Here is a 20,081-nt window from a genome sequence, read left to right on the forward strand (position 1 = left end):
GAAGCTCAGTCCTCACCTCCTTCTACAGGTGTGCAGTGGAGAGCATCCTGTGCTCCAGCATCAATGTGTGGCATGGAGGCTGCACAGCTGCAGAAAGAAAAGCTTTGCAGAGAGTGGTGAAGGCTGCACAGAAGACTGTTGGAGTCAGTCTCCCCACCATCACAGACATTTACACCTCCAGATGCAGGAAGAGGGCCACCTGCATCATGAAGGACCCCACTCACCCAGCACACACACTTCTTATCCCATTCCTCTCAGGCAGGAGGTGGAGGAGCATTAAGTGTAGAACCACTAGACTGAGAAACAGCTTCTAACCTGAAGCTGTTACTCACAAATCCCTAATCAGAATTATCACTGTGAGAAAAAATAAATCACTGGAACTCCACTTGATTGTGATATGTGCTGCTGATCTTATGCTGCTGATTTATTTCACATTGTTGTGTTCATTCGTACTCATCTGCTCACACACACTCATGTTTGTACTGCTGTTGTTTGGTGTATTGTTTTTGCACTATTAGTGCTTAATGTATTCTTAGTTTAGCATCTTTCTTAGTTTATATCTTAGATCTTATTACCGTTTTTCTTTACAATTTATACTTTTGTTGGATGTAACTGGAACCCTGTGTACACAATTTCGTTTCACCACATGTACCAAATGTGACGCGAATGACAAATAAAGAAACCTTGACCTTATTGAGCACTTCTCCTTTGCTGAGATAATCCATCCACCTCATAGGTTTGGTATGTTTTTGTTAAGTGCTCCGAGACAATTTCTGTTGTGACTTGGCATTATATAAAGAAACTGAATTGAACCAAATTCAGTTTGTCTCAATTAAAAGTAAAATTTGAGGTTTGAAAAGACCACGGCTCTGACAAAGCAATATTTCATAAAACATATGAACTGATAATTTTATTTTTTGCACAACATGAACCCTCTAAATACAACACTGACTTACTCATCACATTAAAGATGTGCTTTAAGTAAAATGATACCCCTAATAAATGTATAAACCATTGCCATCAGTACCCTGATCATCTTTATTACATATTCAGAAAAAGATCACTAAATGCGATGACTGTATAAGCTCAAGACTCACCGTTTTGTCTTCATCTACTGTACTGTACAATGTTTTAATAAAATATGAAATTAGTTTCACATCTGTTAAATTACCAAACACTGTAAATATAACGTTTGTTTTTGAAATTGTTCATAAGGAAATATAATCAATTAGGAGAGCACTAATGTTTAATTAATTAATTTGGCTTTTCTATGTATGTGAAAGTTTCTGTAACGTGTCCTGAAACAACTTTGTTGTGAATTGGCACTAATTAAATAAACTGAATTGAATTGACTTAATGTGAGTAACTGCACGCCAGATAGATGCACTAGTTTATTGTTGCGTGCAAAAAATGATAGTACGTGTTGTGACAAGGCAAAGATTCAACAATCAATATGCTGATAAAAAACAAAAACAAAAAAACTATTTTTAGTGTTCAGTACAACCCCCCCCCCCCCAAAAAAAAAAAAAAAAAAAAAACATGTCTTGCCTTGTACCTTTTATCTTACACAAGATGCTTCTTCCTGTTAAGGTTTGTTAACTTCACAATAGCAACTATAATCTGAAAATACTTCTCTGAGAATAAAATCTCATTGTACATGAGAAAAAAGCACCTTTCAAATGGTGAGGCTGAATCGCTGCTTATCTTTTCATAGAATGCAAAAGAAAAAGAAAATATTGATCTAAAATAAAAAATACATTTAAAAAATATTTCAATGGTTCCTTAAGAAGTGCAGCATGGTGGCGCAACTGGTGGAGCAGCTGCCTCTCAGCGAGCAGGTCCTTGGTTCAAACCCCGGTCCAGGGGCCTTCTGGGTGGAGTTTGCATGTTCTCTCTGTGCATGCGTGGGTTTTCTCCGGGTACTCCGGTTTCCTCCCACAGACCAAAAACATGCATGTTAGGCTGATTGGTAACTCTAAATTGTCCCTAGGTGTGAGTGAGAGAGTGAATGGTTGTTTGTCTCGTTTGTCTCTATGTGTCCCTGTGATGGACTTGCGACCCGTCCAGGGTGTACCCCGCCCCTCGCACAGTGATTGCTGGACATGGGCACCAGCGACCCCCGTGACCCAAAAATGGAATAAGCGGGTAAAGATAATGGATGGATGGATGGTTCCTTAAGAATGTTTCAGTAAAGCATAAAAAAACTAAACAATGAGATGTCATGTGCTTTAATTTGATAAGGCACAGATAAGAGAATGTAAAAAGCTGAAAGAATGTTACATTCTGAAGAGCGCTGTAGAGAAGGCAAATAAAATTGCAACACAAGTTAAATTTATGACCCAAGACATATTAAGTGAAAATATGTCAGAGCAACAGGAAAATTAGCATCCATCCTTCGGATTGTGGTAAATACTGTTGCTGTAAACTGCATTGAGAACAAAGTTATTAAAACTCTAGCATTCCTTGACAGAATTAATGTGTGTGAACAGCCAACAAGTGCAAAAACATTTAAAATAATTTATTTTAAATAAACAATCCATGGCCATCAATCCATCAATCAATCAATTGTGCCATGTCTAATTGTACTTTAAAAATCCGCGATATAACGAATCCGTAAAAAATAAACCGCAAAGTAGTGAGGGACTACTGTACTATTATTTCATGTGGCTACCATCACATGAAATTCCAGCTAAAATGGTAAATGAACTGCACTTATATAGCACCTTTCTATCTTGTCAAGATACTCAACGCGCTTTAAAAAACAATCTGCACCCTCATTTACCCATTCATACAGCACTCTACTATATCTTTATAAAGACTAATCAGTGCTTTATCATATTCATACACCAATGGGACACACATCGGAGGCAATGACGGGTTCACTGTCTTGCCCAGAGACACTTCAGCATGTTAGTGCTGGTGGAGTCAACCCCCCAACTCTCGCATTGGAGGGTAACTGATCTAACCACTCAGACATAGCTGTCCCAAAGATAAAAGCTTCTTAAAAGCTGTAAAAATGACTGAGTTAGAGGCGTTTTTGTGTTAGCTAATGTTGATTAGCTGTGGCAGCCATAAATGGGGTTGACTTCAAATGTTATTCAGATGTAGAGGACGGTACAATCAATTATCACTGAGTTTCATTAAAATCTGTCCAGTGGTTCATATGACTTTTTGCACCTGGACTGCACTCCCATGCTACGGATATGACCATGACACACTTTTGGCGTTGCGATCGTCTGTGACTTTGGGCCGACGTTTGGGGATTCTGCGGCAGACATTTTCCCTGGGTCCATTGTTTACTTGAGTACCATAGGAGGAAAACATGGAGAGGAAAGCAAGCTGATGTTTTGTGCAGGACCCGCACGAGATGCAGCAAACCCATATGCAGTACCCCCCAGTTCTGCTTTCGGGCGTTCAGTCTTTGAGGATTAGACTGGATGATCTGCACGCATGGATTTATTGCAAGCGAGACACAAGGAGCTGTTGTGTCTTTGCCTTTACAAAAACATGGCTGGATACGTCTATCCTCGACTGTGCTGTGGCTCCAGACGACTTCTCCGTCTACCAGCTTGACAGAACTGAGTCACATCTGTGACACCTAATATGTTTATTGCTGCTGCATTATGTGGCTGTATCATGTGTGTTGCCACCTTGCCATCGTGGTTCAGTCCATCTCAATGTTGCTCAATGCCTATGCAGTGGCCTGTCGAGCAACCTGTGCGGTGTATGTTGTGAGCAATATGTATCATGTGCATTTAAGCAGTGTTACTGTCTGTGAGGTACTTGTATGTATTGATTCATCTTACTTGCACCATTGCATTCTACCATGTTGTTTACTATATTTATTTTGGACCTTGTAGATGTTGCATTTCTTTTTCACTTTTTGGTGCTTTGTTTTGTACTTTTGTTGCATGCTGTGGTAGTTCTTGATTTTTATTTATTTTATTTTTTTACGAGTCGAAGACGGTTCTTCTCGTCCTGAGCATTTCATTGCGTTGTTGACCTTGTGTTGACTTGCATATGACAAATAAATAATAATCATAATCATCATAATAAGTTATTTGCCACCCCAACAAGCTAACAACTGCACACACAAATACATAGACATGAGCAAAAATACTTTTGTCTTTAGCAGTGGGCAATAAATAAAAGTATAAAGAAAGTTATAGCCATGTGACAAGTGATAATGTGCTCTAAAATGACTGAGACAGAGTTAATCCTGTGGTCACAGCTGTGTAGTCTTTACGGCTTCCTGTGATATTCCCGCATCTCTAACTCATGGTCTGTCTGTCTGTCTGTCTTTGTTGTTCCAGTTAAGCAGCTCACGCTTGCACATGAACTACTCTGATAGGAATAGTAGTCCAAACTTGTTCTGCAGCACCCCTTTTGTGAAATCTAATCATCAATGGAGAGGTGATAATCTTTTATGAGATATTGTTATGGCTTTATGATAAATGCTTTCAGACAATCTGAAGTCAGGTTTAGGATTACAGCCAGATCAGGCTATCCTGATTGTTTTTTATATTTAAGCTCAAATCTCATCAGGTAGAATCTTGTGCAGACAATCAATTTTAAAAAAGAAGATTAAACACAAATACTTAAGCCAGCAAAACTATTAACATTTAGACTGACAGTTTTCACACGGATCAAAAGTTATTTTTTTTTAAACTACAAACATTTTCTATCTGATTTTTTTTTTTATACAATTGCTGAAGTTTTGACTTTATGTATTTTTGGCAGAACAAGTTATTTTTAGACAGTTTAAAATAAAAGAAAACATCAATATGTACAAGTATGTTGTGCTACATACAGCCTTTGAACCCAACATGGCAACAATATGTATATCATGTCTAAAGTTTACTACAAATGCCCAAAAGACTGTATCTCTGTTAGTCTGTTAAAGTATCTTGTGAATTACTAGACAGATTTTAATGAAATTCTGGGAAAGTAATTATTGGATGTTCATGTACAACGGACTATTTACGGTGTGATTTGTTTTGATCCTGTCTGTATTCCACATTATTGGCCATTTAGTTATTATCTGCTGCTATTTATATCTATACTTTTATTTTATGTTTTCCTGTCCGCTGTGCTTGTTTGTTTCTATTGTACAGCACTTTGGTTGGCCTTGTTGCTGTTTAAAGTGCTCTATAAATAAATTGGTATGGTATTTGTTGGAGTTAATCCAATTCAGGGTAATAGCCATTTATTTATATTGCTTAAATGGTTATGGTTTGGTTTCCTAAAATGATTGGGTCAAAAATGTGCAAAGTATCAATGTTAGAAAAATTATTGGAAGTAATTACTCGGGAGTCCAGGACTGAAGTTGGACCAAAACATGTTAAGTTTACTTGGAGAGAGATACAGCCCTTACATTAATCAAACGACACCCCCACAAGCCACACAAGATGTCATCCTTACAGTAACATGGGCAGAACCTCTCTCCAACAATCAACACAGAAATACATTTATTTATATATTCCAAGTGTCCAAGAAGGACTCTCTCTCTTGTTTGAGGCTACTGTATATTCCATCCAGCTGGTGGAAACATACCATTGTTTTGGCTGCCTGGCTGAAAAACATGTTTTGTTTAATTAGTGGAAATGTGAAGGAAAGTTAACATACAAAATACTGTGTCTTGGTGTTGTTTTTCTTGATAGCACCTTTAGACTTACAAAGATTAACTTGGTAGAAAAACACTGATAATAGGGAAAAGGTTGCCTTCATCCATCTCATACATCTCTTGTCATCATTCTTTGTTGAAATCAGGTCTCTCTTGTAAATGAGTCCTCGAGGCTCAATGGGATTTACCTGTCTAAATAAAGGTTGAATGAAAAACATACTGTATGATATGCATAATTCTTCTTCAGCTAATTTCCAGTTTTGTATTTCGCTGCATCTAGGTGTAAGAAAGGTCACTACCAAACAAAGTGACAGATCAAAATCCAAGTTGGCCATCGCCATATATAAATATAAACTGGCCGACCTATCATGAGGAAACGATGCTTTCTCGTTTTTATATTACTAAAAGTATAGTTTCCCAACATGTCTGAGGTAGCCAATGATTAATCCACACTAGTCAAGACCACCATTGGCCATTCCCTGGCTCTACCATTGCACCTGGCGTTGAATGTTGGCGTTAACTCCAGTTTTACTGCAGCTGGGGTAACTGATGTTAACAGATGGATTAGAGTCCATGACAAAAAAGAACAGGCAACTTCTCAACCTTGCAACCTGGAATGTTCGCACTACAAATGACAAGGGATAGTAGAGTATAAGACCAGAACAAGCCACTGCAATTATTTGCAGCAAGCTTGCAAAAGCAAACATCATACACATTTTTTTTTCCTTGAGTGAAGTTAGATGCCCAAACTCTGGCAACATCAAACACAAGTGTTACACAATTTTTCCAGAACCTATAAATGACATACTAACAGCTCAGATCCCTCTAAAAGACAACATTCATCCCACCCTGATTAATGTTTGCTTACTAGCAATACAGCATTCAGTGGTTGAGAAGGAGCATTTCAATTTGAGATTTGGCAAATGTAAGGCCAAAGGAGACAGTGTAATTCTCTTGGGTGATTTCTAGGGGTGCACTGATAAATTAGCCGGCCAATTTATCAGCCCCGATTTCCTTAATTTTGGGAAATCGGCCGATACTTGAATGAGAAACCGATTTTACAGATTTTTTTTAAGTTTTAACAACAATTGTCTGAACTTCATTTATATTTCAGAGCACTACCTCATGTCCAGTTAAAACAAGTTTATATTGTTTCTAGGATATTGTTCAAGGGTATGTTTTTCAATAAAATAAGATAGGAAAATTGAATGTGCATTGTGACCTTATAACACCTGACAGTGTCGCTTAGAAAACAAAAGCGATATCGGCCAAAATTGGAATCGGCAGATCAGACATTTTAGAAATCGGTGATCGGTCAGAAAAATGCAATTGGTGCACCCCTAGTGACTTTAATGCTTGCATTGGGGAGGAGTGGAAATTGTGGCCCTCAGTCGTTGGAAAGCATGGAACAGGCAAGGTGAACTTGAATGCACACACTTTGACTTCTCAAGAATGGAAACAATTTTCCAACTTAAGAACCACCTTAAGAATACCATGGCAACATTTGCACTCAAAACACTGGCACTAAATTGACCATGTGGTAACAAACAAAACAGATAAGCATTTAGGAACGAAATGAATGGTTACAAGGAAAAGCATCTCAGGCAGAGCAATACACAAGAGAGAAGAATCAGAGATTTATGATACTCTCACTGCTGTTTATGTATTCAAATTCAAAAACCTAGCTCCAGGCAAGGGTGGGGAATTATTTAATCCACAACCAGAACTGTGGAAGCTGCATATGTAAGTGCTGAAAGGTCCAGCTTGTCAGGCAAAGGCCTACGCTCTGCTGTGGTAGCAACAATCCAGATAGCAAGGGCACCCTCCACTAGAGGATTATATGCCTACAAATTCCAAGCCTTTGAGAAGTGATCTGAGGTCCAGCACATTATCCCAGATCAGTGCGCAATGATAGATGTTTTAATGTTTCTGCAGAGGCTGTTGAATAGGTTTCTGAAATGGATGTAACTGGGACCCTGTGTACACAATTTCATTCCACCACATGTGGTGCAAATGACAAATAAAGAAACTTTCTGGTTTTCCACATTTAATGTTTACCTGGTGTAATTTTCTGCCTGCCATGTTGGTTTTGTTGGAATCAGACAAGGCACTCATTCTCTGGCTATGGATTTCTTCAGGACTAGACTGAACCCCATTGCCAAACCCAATGTTCTGTCCTGGGAGCTTACATTGATGCTTGGGATCTTTGTGAACCTGCATTTGAACCTTTGGAATTGGTAGATTTGAAGTTTCTTTTATATAAAGTTCTGCTGCTTCTTGCACAGACAACTGAGAAGCGACTTGGAACTTCCATGCTCTGTCTGCAGTATATTTTTCTAAAGTTATTCCTTAGGACTACAGCTCCATGACCTCCATTTAGAGGGGTGCCCATGAATGACATCTGTGCTGCTGTCAGCTAGTCACTGTTGTCATCATGTTATTTGCCTTAAGGTGTGATTAGAGGTGTCTTTAGCCAGGACACATGTTCTATACTTCATGTGTTGTACTTTCAAAAAGCGTTCAATACAAAAACAACTGGACTTTATTTGTAACAGAAGACGTTTCGCTCCTCATCCGAGGAGCTTTTTCAATTAAATGAGCAGTAAGTGAGAGATTCACGTTAGATTCAGATTCACTCACTGCTCATTGAATTGAAAAAGCTCCTCGGATGAGGAGCGAAACGTCTTCTGTTACAAATAAAGTCCAGTTGTTTTTGTATTGAACGCTTTTTGAATTCATGTCCTGGATGACTGAGAATCTTCACCAGCATGTGTTGTACTTTGTTCCTCTCCTACAGTGAACAGTAGTTATATGCATAAAATTACATTTCCAGGAGTCCAACAGATTCGTTCACCAATGTGTGCAAGTTTTCCAAGACGAACATGACCCATAACCTCTCAAATGGCCGTAGAATGGAGGTAAACATCCTAGCCACCAGCTTTCCCACAATCCAGAAAAGAAAAAGCATGTAAAGGAAATGGAAGAATGGAGGTTTGGAAAAGAAATGCACATATAAAACAGCCATCATTCACAGGGTAAATATCATATAGCAGGTGTTTCTGAATCTATAAAGCTCCTACTGAACTCACAGTCATTAAAGAAGATAACTAAGGACTTTTAATCCTTAGGATCAACATTTGAGACGTTGTTATTGATGTTGGCCTGAATATGTAAAAAAAGTATGCATGCTTTATCTTTCGATCAAGCTCTACAGATGCAAATTAACAACATCCCTCAACTGTAATTACCAAAACATATAGGGCAACCTTTTACTTTAATTAAAGGAGTTATGCAATTTTCTATAAATAAGGAACCACACTATTATAGTGTGTACAATCCTGTGTCAATTTGAATAAACATTGTGACCTTAACTGTATTTCACTGGCCTTAATGGTTTATGGATCTTTTTTTTTCCATTTTTGCACAAAGATGTTGAACAGATTGAGCTACTACTGCACAAAAAAACATTTTAGCAAAAAGGTAAATCTTTGATTTTCAGATTCTTTAAAAGCTTTTAGGGTCTTTACATTGACTAAAGTATAGTGTCAACAGCATTTAGTTTTAACATTTTCCTACCTGGTGAAGACAGGAAGTTGCGACTGGATGACTTGAACCCTTATGATGACAAGCAGCAGGGTGCTGATGATGAGGACAATGAGCTTCAGCAGCGTTTGCAGGACAACACAAGGGAATCCATCTTTACCCCGCAGGACTTGCCGCAAAGTGTCCAGCAGCATGGGTAGTGTGAACTACAAGTGATAAAAGATGAGACAGGAAATTAAATAAATAATGAATATTCTTTCATTCAACATTCATTCAAGTGTTGGATTTCAACATTCTTAATGTTTATGTTTTTGGTCCTAAATTAAAAAATAAATCATCTGAACAGTGCAAGATAAACACGCACAAAACAAACAAACAAACAAACAAAAAAAATGGATGCATTGCACCAGATTTAGTCTTAGTTATACATTTTTTTTCTTTTGACAGATTTTTTTTTCTGCACCCAGAGATTACAACGTTTAATAAATTACTATGTCATCACCTTCATAAAGAGGTGGGCGGTTCTGTTGGGGTAGTGGGGTGTCCCCCATGGCTTGATGCAGGTGAGCTTACCTGCGGTTTTTCTCTGCAGCTCACACTCAGGCTCACCGTGAACCAGACGGCACGACCCGCAACGCTCTGCTCTGATTGGGTCAAACTGTGGCTCTGGTTCTCTTTATTGGTTGAAAATAGCGTTGGTTTAATTCCTGTATCATCTTTAGATTACCGTAGATGGATTTAACAAGACCACAAAATACTTTTTCTTGCCCCTCCTCATTTTTACACATGATGGTAATCTGACCAGGCCACGTTCAAAATGACAGAAATCCAATGCAGCGACGGATAAATTTAATCCATGTTTCTACCTTTACGTTCTCCACAGACCTCATCACCCTGATGTTACAGTACTAGATGTACTACTAGAAACCTTAAAAAATACCTCCAGTGTACCAAGAACAGTAAACTCCCTTCTTGTTTTATGTTCCATTGACAGTACATAAAAATCAGTAGCTTAGAAACACTGACCTCTTTGAATACTCTCACAATTCGTTTACAAACTGATCTTCAGTAAAGATGCTGCAGAACATCACTGAATGTGTCATCTAAAAACATCAGACATAGCCTGAACGTTCTCTGTCTTTTTTTAAACCATTACCCTTGTGTGGCTCTGATTTATAGTATAATTATAAAAAAAAACAACCTTATTTATAAGTTTAGTTAATTTGACCAGAACTCCCTTGAAGATGATATCTTCTATCCTTTAAACTAAATTAAGGACTTTTTTGTTTTTAAGTTCTGGTTTCTCAACGAATGTTACATTTTCTGAGAGCTTGAAGACGAGGACATTTCCATACCCCTTGTGCAACGAACACTTCATGGACACAGCAGATGCCGATCACAGTGATTCCCTGCTCCTTGCATAGTGTTGCTGCAGCCACCAGGACTACAGTCAGAGTGATGGGAGGCCAAACTGAAAGACAGCAAAGCAAACACATAATTCTATACGATCTCGGATACATGCTCCATTATGTATAAATCTGCTAAGTATTTACAACTGAATCAGTCCCCACAGAGTCTTAGTTCTTAAGTTACTGAATATAAATGTAGATGCATGAACAGACAGCTTGCCATGACTGAGTAATCTGTTCTGTCACCTAAAGCGTACTTGTTATCATAATAACAGAACAGATTGCAGTCAGTCATGGCAAGGTGTGCAGTTCAGTCCACATACACCCATAAGATAATACATTTTCTAACTTTAATCAGTTGACGTGAGCAGGTGGTTGGTATCAAAGGCACAGTTTTATCCTGGTTTGGATCCTACCTGACTGACGGAAGTTTTTCTGTTCATTTAGGGGAACGCTCTTCATGTGTGACTCCTCCAATTTGTGGGGTCCCTCAAGGATCTATTTTAGGTTCACTGCTTTTTAATCTTTACATGTTGCCTTTAGGGTCCATTTTTAGAAAACAGAATCCCTTTTTATTGCTTCGCTGATGATATTTAGTTGTATCTTCCCATTGAGTCAGACGGGTCACTCCAGTGGATCCACTCTTGAACTGTCTAAATGACATTAAAGTCTGGTTAAAACTAAATTTTCTGAATTTAAATGACAATAAAACTGAAGTCACCAGCTTTGGTAAATGTTAACGCCCTTGACACTCTTGGCCCCTCGGCTTCATAGAACCACTCCCCTGTCAGGAATCTGGGAGTTATTTTTGATAGTGCTTTTAAATTACAGGTAGACAAACAGATAAATGCAGTTGTGAAATTCAGTTTCTTCCAACTAAGACTCATTGCCAAGGTGAAGTATTGTCTCTCTTTCAGAGACCTTGAAAAGGTGATTGATGCTTTTACCTCTCGTTTGAACTATTGTAATTCATTGTATGTTGGTTTAGATCAGGGATACTCGTTGCATGGCTCCCGAGCCACATGCGGTTTGCCATGCTTTATTGGTGGCTCTCGTGACAGGTTACAACAATACACCAGCACAGAAAATACATTTTTAAAACGTGTTGGCGCATTGTGCAATAATTGCGCATGTCGGATCGGGCTTCTATGATGCGGTTTTATGAATCATACAGCGCAAAGAAAACTAAATAAGAATGCACAATATAAAATTGTGTTAATCTAGTTGTTGAGGAGGAGGTCGACTGGCTGGTAGAGGTAAAAATAAGTCCTCACCGGCCACGCGTGTCCACTGACCTGCCGGTCAAAAGACGTAAAAAATGTCCTGTTAACCTCAGACGGATCAGCTGATCACCGGCCGCGCGCGTCTCTGCACCTGCTATCATCTGTGGTGAAGGAAGTAAGAGCATCTTACAGGGCCAGTTCTAGGCATGGTCACATGAGGGGGCAGGCGGAAATGTGACGGGGGCATCGTTATCCGTACACATATTATAGCATATTCATTGTTGAGAAAGGACATTGGTATTATACTGGTATTATTGTAGACTGGTATTTTCTTCATGGGATTGGGGTAATAGCTAAAAGCTGAAATTTTTACAGTCAACATTTTCAACCATGAACATGATCAAGCAAAAACAGGGAAACCAAATGACCCATGCCCATCTTGAATGCCTCACTGTGGTGGCAACAACAAATTACAAACACAACATGAAGAAAGTCAAGGACATGCACCACAGCTTCCACTCATCTCAGTACTAAGGTACATTTTGTTTAAACAGATAATGTGCTGGCTGTGTTTCTTTTTTATTCATAGGTGAGTTGTTCCATTTTTTTTCTTTTACTTAGGTGACTTGGGGTGATATTGAGGCTCTCCCCTTGACTTTGTTCTGTCAATATGGCTCTTGTTTACATGCATTGTTTACAGACTGTCCAGAACGCAGCAGCTCGTCTTTTAACAGCAACTAGAAAACACGATCACATAACCCCTGCCCTGGATTCTCTCCACTGACTTCCTGTCCACTTCAGGATTGATTTGAAGATTTTATTGCTTGTTTTTAAAAAGTCTTTAAAGGTCTGGCCCGGTCTTATTTATGTGGACTTCTTAACATCTACACTCCAGTAAGAGCACTCCGGTCTAACAACCAGTTCCTCTTAAAAGTCTCCAGATCCAAACTGAAGTCCAGCGGTGATCAGGCTTTTGTGGTTGCTGCTCCAAAACTGTGCAACAGTTTACCGCATCATTTAAAGACCGCTGAGACTTTTACATCTTTGCTCAAGACTCATCTGTTTTCCTTGGCATTTGATCCATGCACAGCCTGAGAACAAGTTAAGAGATGGTTTTTATTGTTGTTGTGTTTTATTGTTAACTTTCTTATTTTCTGAGTGGCACAAGATGTGTTTTTTTGCTCTTTTTAATCTGACTTAACCGTAAAGCACTTTGGTCAGCTTTTGTTATTTTGTTATTAACTTCACGCAGACTCTCTCACTGGTACATTTTCATCTTTAAATCACTTCTTGTTCCGTTTTCTTCATACATCTCCTCCTACATGTTTCTGTGTGAGTGCAGCTACAGCGTGCGCTCTCAGGACATTATTACCTGCAGTGTCCCCTCAGTGCAGACTGAACTAGGTAAAAGGGCCTTCTCCTACTCGGCTCCTGTTTCCTGGAATATCTTGTAAAAAGATATTAAGTTCTCGACACTGACCTCTCTAAGTGGCTTCAAACATCTGTTAAGTTCATGACAAAAGCCAACGCAGACATGTTCCTGTGTTTAGTATTGTATATCGCTTTATAATGTAGCTGTTTACATCATTTTCTTCCATTTATTGTTTTTTTCAATTTATTTGCTTTCTTTTAAGAATGTGTACTGTTGTCATCATTCTTTGTTAAAAACAGATCTCTCTTGTAAATGAGTCCTACTGAATACATTCATTCATAAATATTGCAACCCACTGAAGTGTGTGTTTTCTATAACAAGGACTTTTGAAAAATTCTTTGAGAAGCCCCGAAGAATATACTGAAGTGAGAAATGCTTTACATTTTGTAAATAAATCATCAATGCCATTGTCAATTTATTTCTATAGCACATAAAAACAACAATTCAATTTAATCCAATTCAACCTTCATTTATACAGGTTAGTCTCATTGAGCCTTGAGGACTCATTGTGATCAAATATGAAAAATAAAATAAATAAATAATTCTGTCCAATTTGTCTAGTTTGCCTGTACAACCACTCACTCTCTCACTCACATCTAGGGACAATTTAGTTACCAATCAGCCTAAAACAGAGGTTTTAAAAGTTCCAAGTACTTTTGATGACAAGAAAGTCCATAAATTTGAATTTTCATCCATGACAAACAGCATAGTGTGATGTTTGAGTCAAAATTTGATTAATAGTAATACAACTCCTAAACGTTGAAACTGAAAAGTTGTTTATGCTCTTATATCACTTTGTTATATTAGTAAGGGTGATTGTTTTTTTTTAATTATAGCACATGTAGTCCTTAGCCCATTACAAAATCACTTAAATATTGTCATTTAAATTTGACAGTTTTTTAAATTCTGTTTAATTATATGTATTCCTTGCATAGAAACAAGTATATGAATACTAAAATCAAGCTAACAATGATATATTACTGATAATATATTCTTATATATATATATATATATATATATATATATATATATATATATATATGTGTAGTGAACCTAACCTGATGTCAAACTAAGCCTAAGGTCAAAACACTTGACCTTAAGAACCTTGTGGGACAGAAACTGTTATTTCATTGATCTGCATCCAGAAATACAGTTTGACCCATCCTGAGACTTTCTTTCTTGAATTAATCAAGTAGAAATGACAATTCTCTATGATCATTACTATTTTACAAATGTTTGATAATCAAATTGTGTTAGTTCAAACAATGTTTACAGCTTGTGAAGAGAACTACTCATTTTTATTTACATAAACAGTAAGTAATGATTTTTATTCCTCATTCAAAGAAGAAATCAGGGTAATATGCATTTCTTGATTTTTCTGTCTTCAATGAGCAAATTTGTAAGTGTGTTAAGGTTCAAGTTTCGGTCAACTAAAAGTTTACTGAAAAAGAAATGTCATGTTTAACTTTTACAGAAGATACAGGAGAGTTTGACTCCACGAAGTCTGGTTTTCTCCAATAATCTTTCTGTCTGTTTTAAACAAACTTAATCTCTGTCCTTGACTTTGATAACACCTTACATCACAAACCACACCTCTTTTCTGGTCTATCCACCAATTAGAAAGCTCTCAAATGAACCGGAAGTCGACCCATTTAAATGTGGCAACTTCCCAGTTCAACTCCAGCTGGTGCGCTCTGAAATGAGTTCAACATGGGAGTTTTCAGAGCTTGAAAGTTTTTTCCTGGAGAAGAGTTCCAGACTTTAACTCTCTGAAGAGAGTTAAAGAGTTCAGAGTTCTTGGATGCTAACGCAGGCGTCCAGGATGCTTCTATTGGAATCCAGAATGCAGGGACGATTTTGGGAATTATAACTTCTGTTTGGATAACCTCGCACGACTCTCGAAGTATTTTAGCTGTTCTCAACGGAGACGCTGAAAGAGTCAAAGGAAGGATTCTATACCGACGCTGATCTATCATCAACCAGGTAAAAGTTCTACTTCGACCAAGCGTACCGTGACCAAGCTGAGAACTGAAGGAGCGTGCACGTTTCTGGTCAAACAGATTAATTCCCTCACACATCTCTCTGTAAGATAAATCTCCATTTTCCATCTTAAACTCTCCTTTCTCCTAAAATCATTACAGATATTTTAGAAATATCTGAAGCAAAGTTCTCAATCACCGCCGTGTGACTGATGTCTGCTGTTCTGCTGAGAAGTGAGGACAATCGCCGTATTGTGCCCACTTTCTGTGAAACTAGCCATGTTATTGTTTTCATATTTTGCCAAATTAATGTAAATGTTTGATGTTAAACTTTGATTCTGCAAATAAATGACCGCATTCATTTTGATGGGTCAAAGATAAATAACGTCTCTCGTTACATTTCTGTTAAACTCAATGCACGACATTTACACAGTCAGAAAAATGAAGAACTCGCAAAATGTATGAATATATCTGTGCATATGTCATACTACATATGGAACTATACATGAGTAGGGTTAAATACGTTTATACCTCTTCCTACTCCTTTTAGACAAATAAAATGTAGCAATTTCCCTATTTACTTATTTGTTTGAAGGATTTATTTTTATTTTTATTTTAATGTATGTTTTAACATTTGTATGGATCTACTTACGTATTCATTGTGTATTATTTGTTGTAAGGTTGTTTTAACCTGTTTGACATAAATACTACTACTAAAAAAAATTACTTGTGTAGAGAAATGAAGGCGATATAGCAAAGGTTTTGGAATATACATTTTTGGAAAGAAATCAATTTTGTATGTCGGACACAAAATGAGCAAAAGTCCCACAGACTTACCAATTGAGTTGTCAGAGCCAGTTGATTTTGTGTATGCCAAAAAAGCAGCCAGGAGGAAAATTGAAGAAAGAAGTTCAGCTCTGCCAACCACACCGGTGACCTGATGAGAAAAAAAACGACACAAGTTGGTCCTTTAGTTTGTCTTTGTACTTTAAGGTATTTTAAGTAAAATGCCAAAAGATCTGAGTTACTTTGTCCTTTTGAGCCAACAACTATTTGAAGCACATGCAAGATGAAAGTGGACTGCTGCTTTATGTCAAACATTTTACAGCGGTTTGTGGTAACATCCATAAATATATTATATTTTACCCACTTCTTCCTTTTCGGGTCACTGGTGCACATACCCAGCAGTCACTGTGCGAGAGGTGGGGGACACCCTGGACAGGTCTCCAGTCCATCACAGGGACACATGAGACAAACAACCACTCACTCTCTCACTCACACCTAGGGCCAATTTAGTTACCAATCAGCCTAACATGCATGTTTTTAGTGTGGGAGGAAACTGGAGTACCCGGAGAAAACCTACACATGCCCTGAGAGAACATGCACCAGTCAATTTAACATTACAGCTATCAATGCAGAAATATGCTAAACAAAACATATTTTTAAGTGCTCCAGATTGTTCAGGAAGTGCTTTAACAAGCTGCGTATGCTATTTGAGCTTGTTAAAGAAAACAAAAAACATACAATTCTGTGTAGGTGATTAATGCAAAACGGATGATGTGAAAGTTCATAAAATAGTGTTTCCACTAATTGCACTAAAATACTTGAGATTTGAGTTGTTTTAGGATGGCAGCAATCCATTTTGGTATTGGCTCTGCTCCCAGTTGCCATTAGCTCATTGAAGCAGTCGGAATTAATCTGTTTTTCCTTCAGAACTGAAGAACAATCTACAGCAAGTAAGCTAGAAGTTATTCTTAATTTTTCTAAAGAATACTTTTTGTGCCATGATAGAACATTTAACTGCAAAGCTGAAATGTTGGGGGAAGTTTTTTGTAATCCGTTGTTCATTTCTGACCTGCAGTAAACAAGGTCTGGTAGAATGAAATAATACACTATTAGTATGATAGTATGACTAATCACATGACACCGTCCTTCCAGACTCCCAGGTGTCTAAACATCCATTCCAAATAAATCATCAGCATCTGAGTAAGTCATTGACAGAAATGTAGTAGCACATTCCACAACAAGATACTTAACACACATAAAAAACACTAGGCTACTGAGAGTTGAACACGTCGTCTACGACTGAACTGAACTCTTGAATCCAGCTGTGAAAACAAGTCTGTTCAAGTAAATCATTTCAGCAGATGCAAAGCACCTCATACCTCTTAAAGAAAGTCTACTTGACAGTGACTTTTGTAATTTATCTAAATTATGACTGCCCTCGTGTGGAAGAAACAACATTCTCAGTTCTATCAAATCCCTACTTTATTCCAAAACGCCACTTATTCCAAGTGTATAAAAACGCATCCCAAATGACACTGCATTTACTACTGACAGCTCCTTTAGCTGCAATAACTTAGTAAATGTTTTCTGTTAGGGTGGCACAGTTGAGCTGCTGCCTGTCAGTGAGCAGGTTGCCGGATCAAATCCCGGCTGGGGGTCTTTCTGCGTGGAGTTTGCACGTTCTCTGTGCATGCGTGTTTTCTCCAGGCACTCCACAGTTTCCTCCAGCAGACCAAAAACATGCATGTTAGGCTAATTAGCAACTCTAAATTGTCTCTAGGTGTGAATGAGAGAATGAATGGTTGTTTGTTTGCAGTGCACTGAGAGTAATTATGTTGTGATTTGGATTTATATGTCTCTATGTGGCTTTGTGATGGATTTGCCACCTGTCTAGGGTGTAGCCCGCCTCTCGCACAGTGACTGCTGGATGTGTGCACCAGTGACTCCTGCAACCTGAGAAGGAAGAAGCAGATAAAAGATAATGGATGGTTGGATGTTATTTGTTACCTTTATCATTCCCACTCATGGTTGTGGAGAAATTCTGGCCAACTTGGTTTTTTTTTAGTAAACAAGCAAACAACATTGCTTCAGTTTATTAGGGTTTGAAGACATTTGTACTCAAAGAACTCTCTTATGCTCCTATCACAACAATTAAATCAGGATGAGATTTGGGCATTGACAGGGCCAATTAGCAGCATTAACTTGGAATAATCAACAGTCAATATGAGAAACTACCAGTCACTCATATTGTTGTGGAGTAATTGTGGCCCACCCTTCTTTCAGAGTTGATTGATTATTTACAAGTTAATTCTTTTAGCTCATCTCTTTTGAGGTACTCCTCAAAAGGGATGTGGGGTGTCCACAAAAATAACTTTTAGTGGACATCCTGATGTATGCTCAGTGGACATGTTACACAACATTTCCTCACCCATCAAACACACACTTACTGCCTCTGTGTGGATGGGATGCACAGCAAAAAGCAATGCCGCCACAAAGCTCGAAGTCTTGTCCAAAAACAGTCGGCAAACTCGCAGGAAAAGCACACACACAACGGCGTGTAAAATGACGTTTAGCAGGTGATACGAAGCTGCTCTCAGTTCACTGAAGAGGTAGTTCAGTCGGAAAGTAAGCACCGTCAAGGGCCTGTAAGATTTATGGCTTCGTTCCTACGAAAAGACAATGTCAGATGCTGGTTGGTACACTGAAACAGTTAAATCTTTCAAATCAATAATACAGTCTTTATTTTACATGTAGCTAAAGTGTTTGATTCAGTGTGCAATTTTTTAGCAACATAAAAATGCAAAAATGTCAGTGCGCATAATGCTAAATAAGATACTTTAAAAATAATTAACTTTAATAAATTAAAATGTTATGTTCTGCTTGGGGACAAATAAATCAATCTTGGACCACGACTTGCCTCAGCCATGGGTGTGCCCCAAAAATCATTGAGGAACATATTGCGGAGGGGAGTTGAGGGCCGGAGGTCCTTGTTGTCCAGGATAGCCGAGACATCGTCAAATACAAATCCACATGAAAGGCAGTTCCAGTAACATCCCACCACCAGCCCAGTCAGAAGTAAAATCTCCTTCCATGAAACGACAGCCATTGCAGGCAAAAACCCACATTGATCACTGTGCAAGAGAGCAAAACAGGATTTAACATGCATTAAAACATATCAAAACAAGCAGTCTTTCCTTTAATAAAAACCCCTGGTTGGACTCCAGTCTTCAGGCAACCAAGCCTACACATGAACAGAACTTCACAAATAACTTTGAATTGGGGCATTTAGTTTCCCTAATTCTCCATTTGTGGAGGCAAATCACTTAGCCACCTTTGCGCAAAACTCTCCGACTGATTCAGATATTTTTTTAGGCTTAAAGGAGAAAGTAGGACTTCTCAATAATTGAAAAAAAAACAAACAAAAAAAAACTGTCTAGAAATTGGCTTCTGCTGAAACACAGCCACCGGCACTGTAACACCTGGCAGCAAAAACAGCAATGACAAGTGAACTTGCATAACAACATTGCAAAGCAATAGCCGTTTGAATAAATAAACACGAGAATGTCGTTATTTATTCGTAGCAACAACACTGCTAAGAATGAAAAACTTAATTTTCGTTGCTTTAAAGTTTAACGTACCCTCAATTACTTAGCGGCTAACGCTAACCCGTCTTTAGGATGGATTAAAGTTGAGAATATAAGTATTTAGGTTAGTCTTACCAATGATATATTAGGGCAGGCAACGGTGAAAGCAAAACTTATTTCAATATCTTGTGACGGTTTCACACACTGGTAGGACATAACTGAACATAAGGTATTCCAGTTGAGCCAAATAGCTAACTCAGTTAGCTTATTAGCGTCGCTAACATCACTTCCGGTGATTACTTCCGGTGCAAAGGTGAACGCGCGCAAGTAAGTCAAACATTAGCTAAAGCTGGACTACAGCTTGTTTTGACGTCTTCAAGTTCTTTTCAACCAACTCCATGTTGTTAAACGCGACAATTTTTGTGTTATAATGCTATATTGGATATATCGCCACGGTTTTGTTAGCTTTTTATGCGACAGTTGACGTACATTTTTGCAGCTG

The 20,081-nt window shown here is 38.1% G+C and overlaps 1 protein-coding gene across 1 annotated transcript in view; it reads right to left on the reverse strand.

The window, feature by feature from the left end:
* The window catches only part of tmtc3 (transmembrane O-mannosyltransferase targeting cadherins 3), a 57,239-nt gene extending 37,465 nt beyond the window's left edge, over positions 1-19,774 (reverse strand). Inside the window, exons 1-6 of the mRNA XM_037682581.1 lie at positions 19,715-19,774; positions 18,913-19,126; positions 18,443-18,661; positions 16,047-16,146; positions 10,522-10,637; positions 9,200-9,372 (exon numbers count right to left, since the gene is read on the reverse strand). Of these exons, the coding sequence (XP_037538509.1) occupies positions 9,200-9,372; positions 10,522-10,637; positions 16,047-16,146; positions 18,443-18,661; positions 18,913-19,101 (797 nt within the window). The 5' untranslated portion in view covers positions 19,102-19,126; positions 19,715-19,774. The remainder of the gene's footprint in view (positions 1-9,199; positions 9,373-10,521; positions 10,638-16,046; positions 16,147-18,442; positions 18,662-18,912; positions 19,127-19,714) is intronic.
* Between the last annotated feature and the right edge of the window lie 307 nt (positions 19,775-20,081).

Source organism: Nematolebias whitei, chromosome 10 (genome assembly GCF_014905685.2).
Source record: "Nematolebias whitei isolate Nwh7 chromosome 10, NemWhi1, whole genome shotgun sequence".
Taxonomy (NCBI): Eukaryota; Metazoa; Chordata; class Actinopteri; order Cyprinodontiformes; family Rivulidae; genus Nematolebias; species Nematolebias whitei.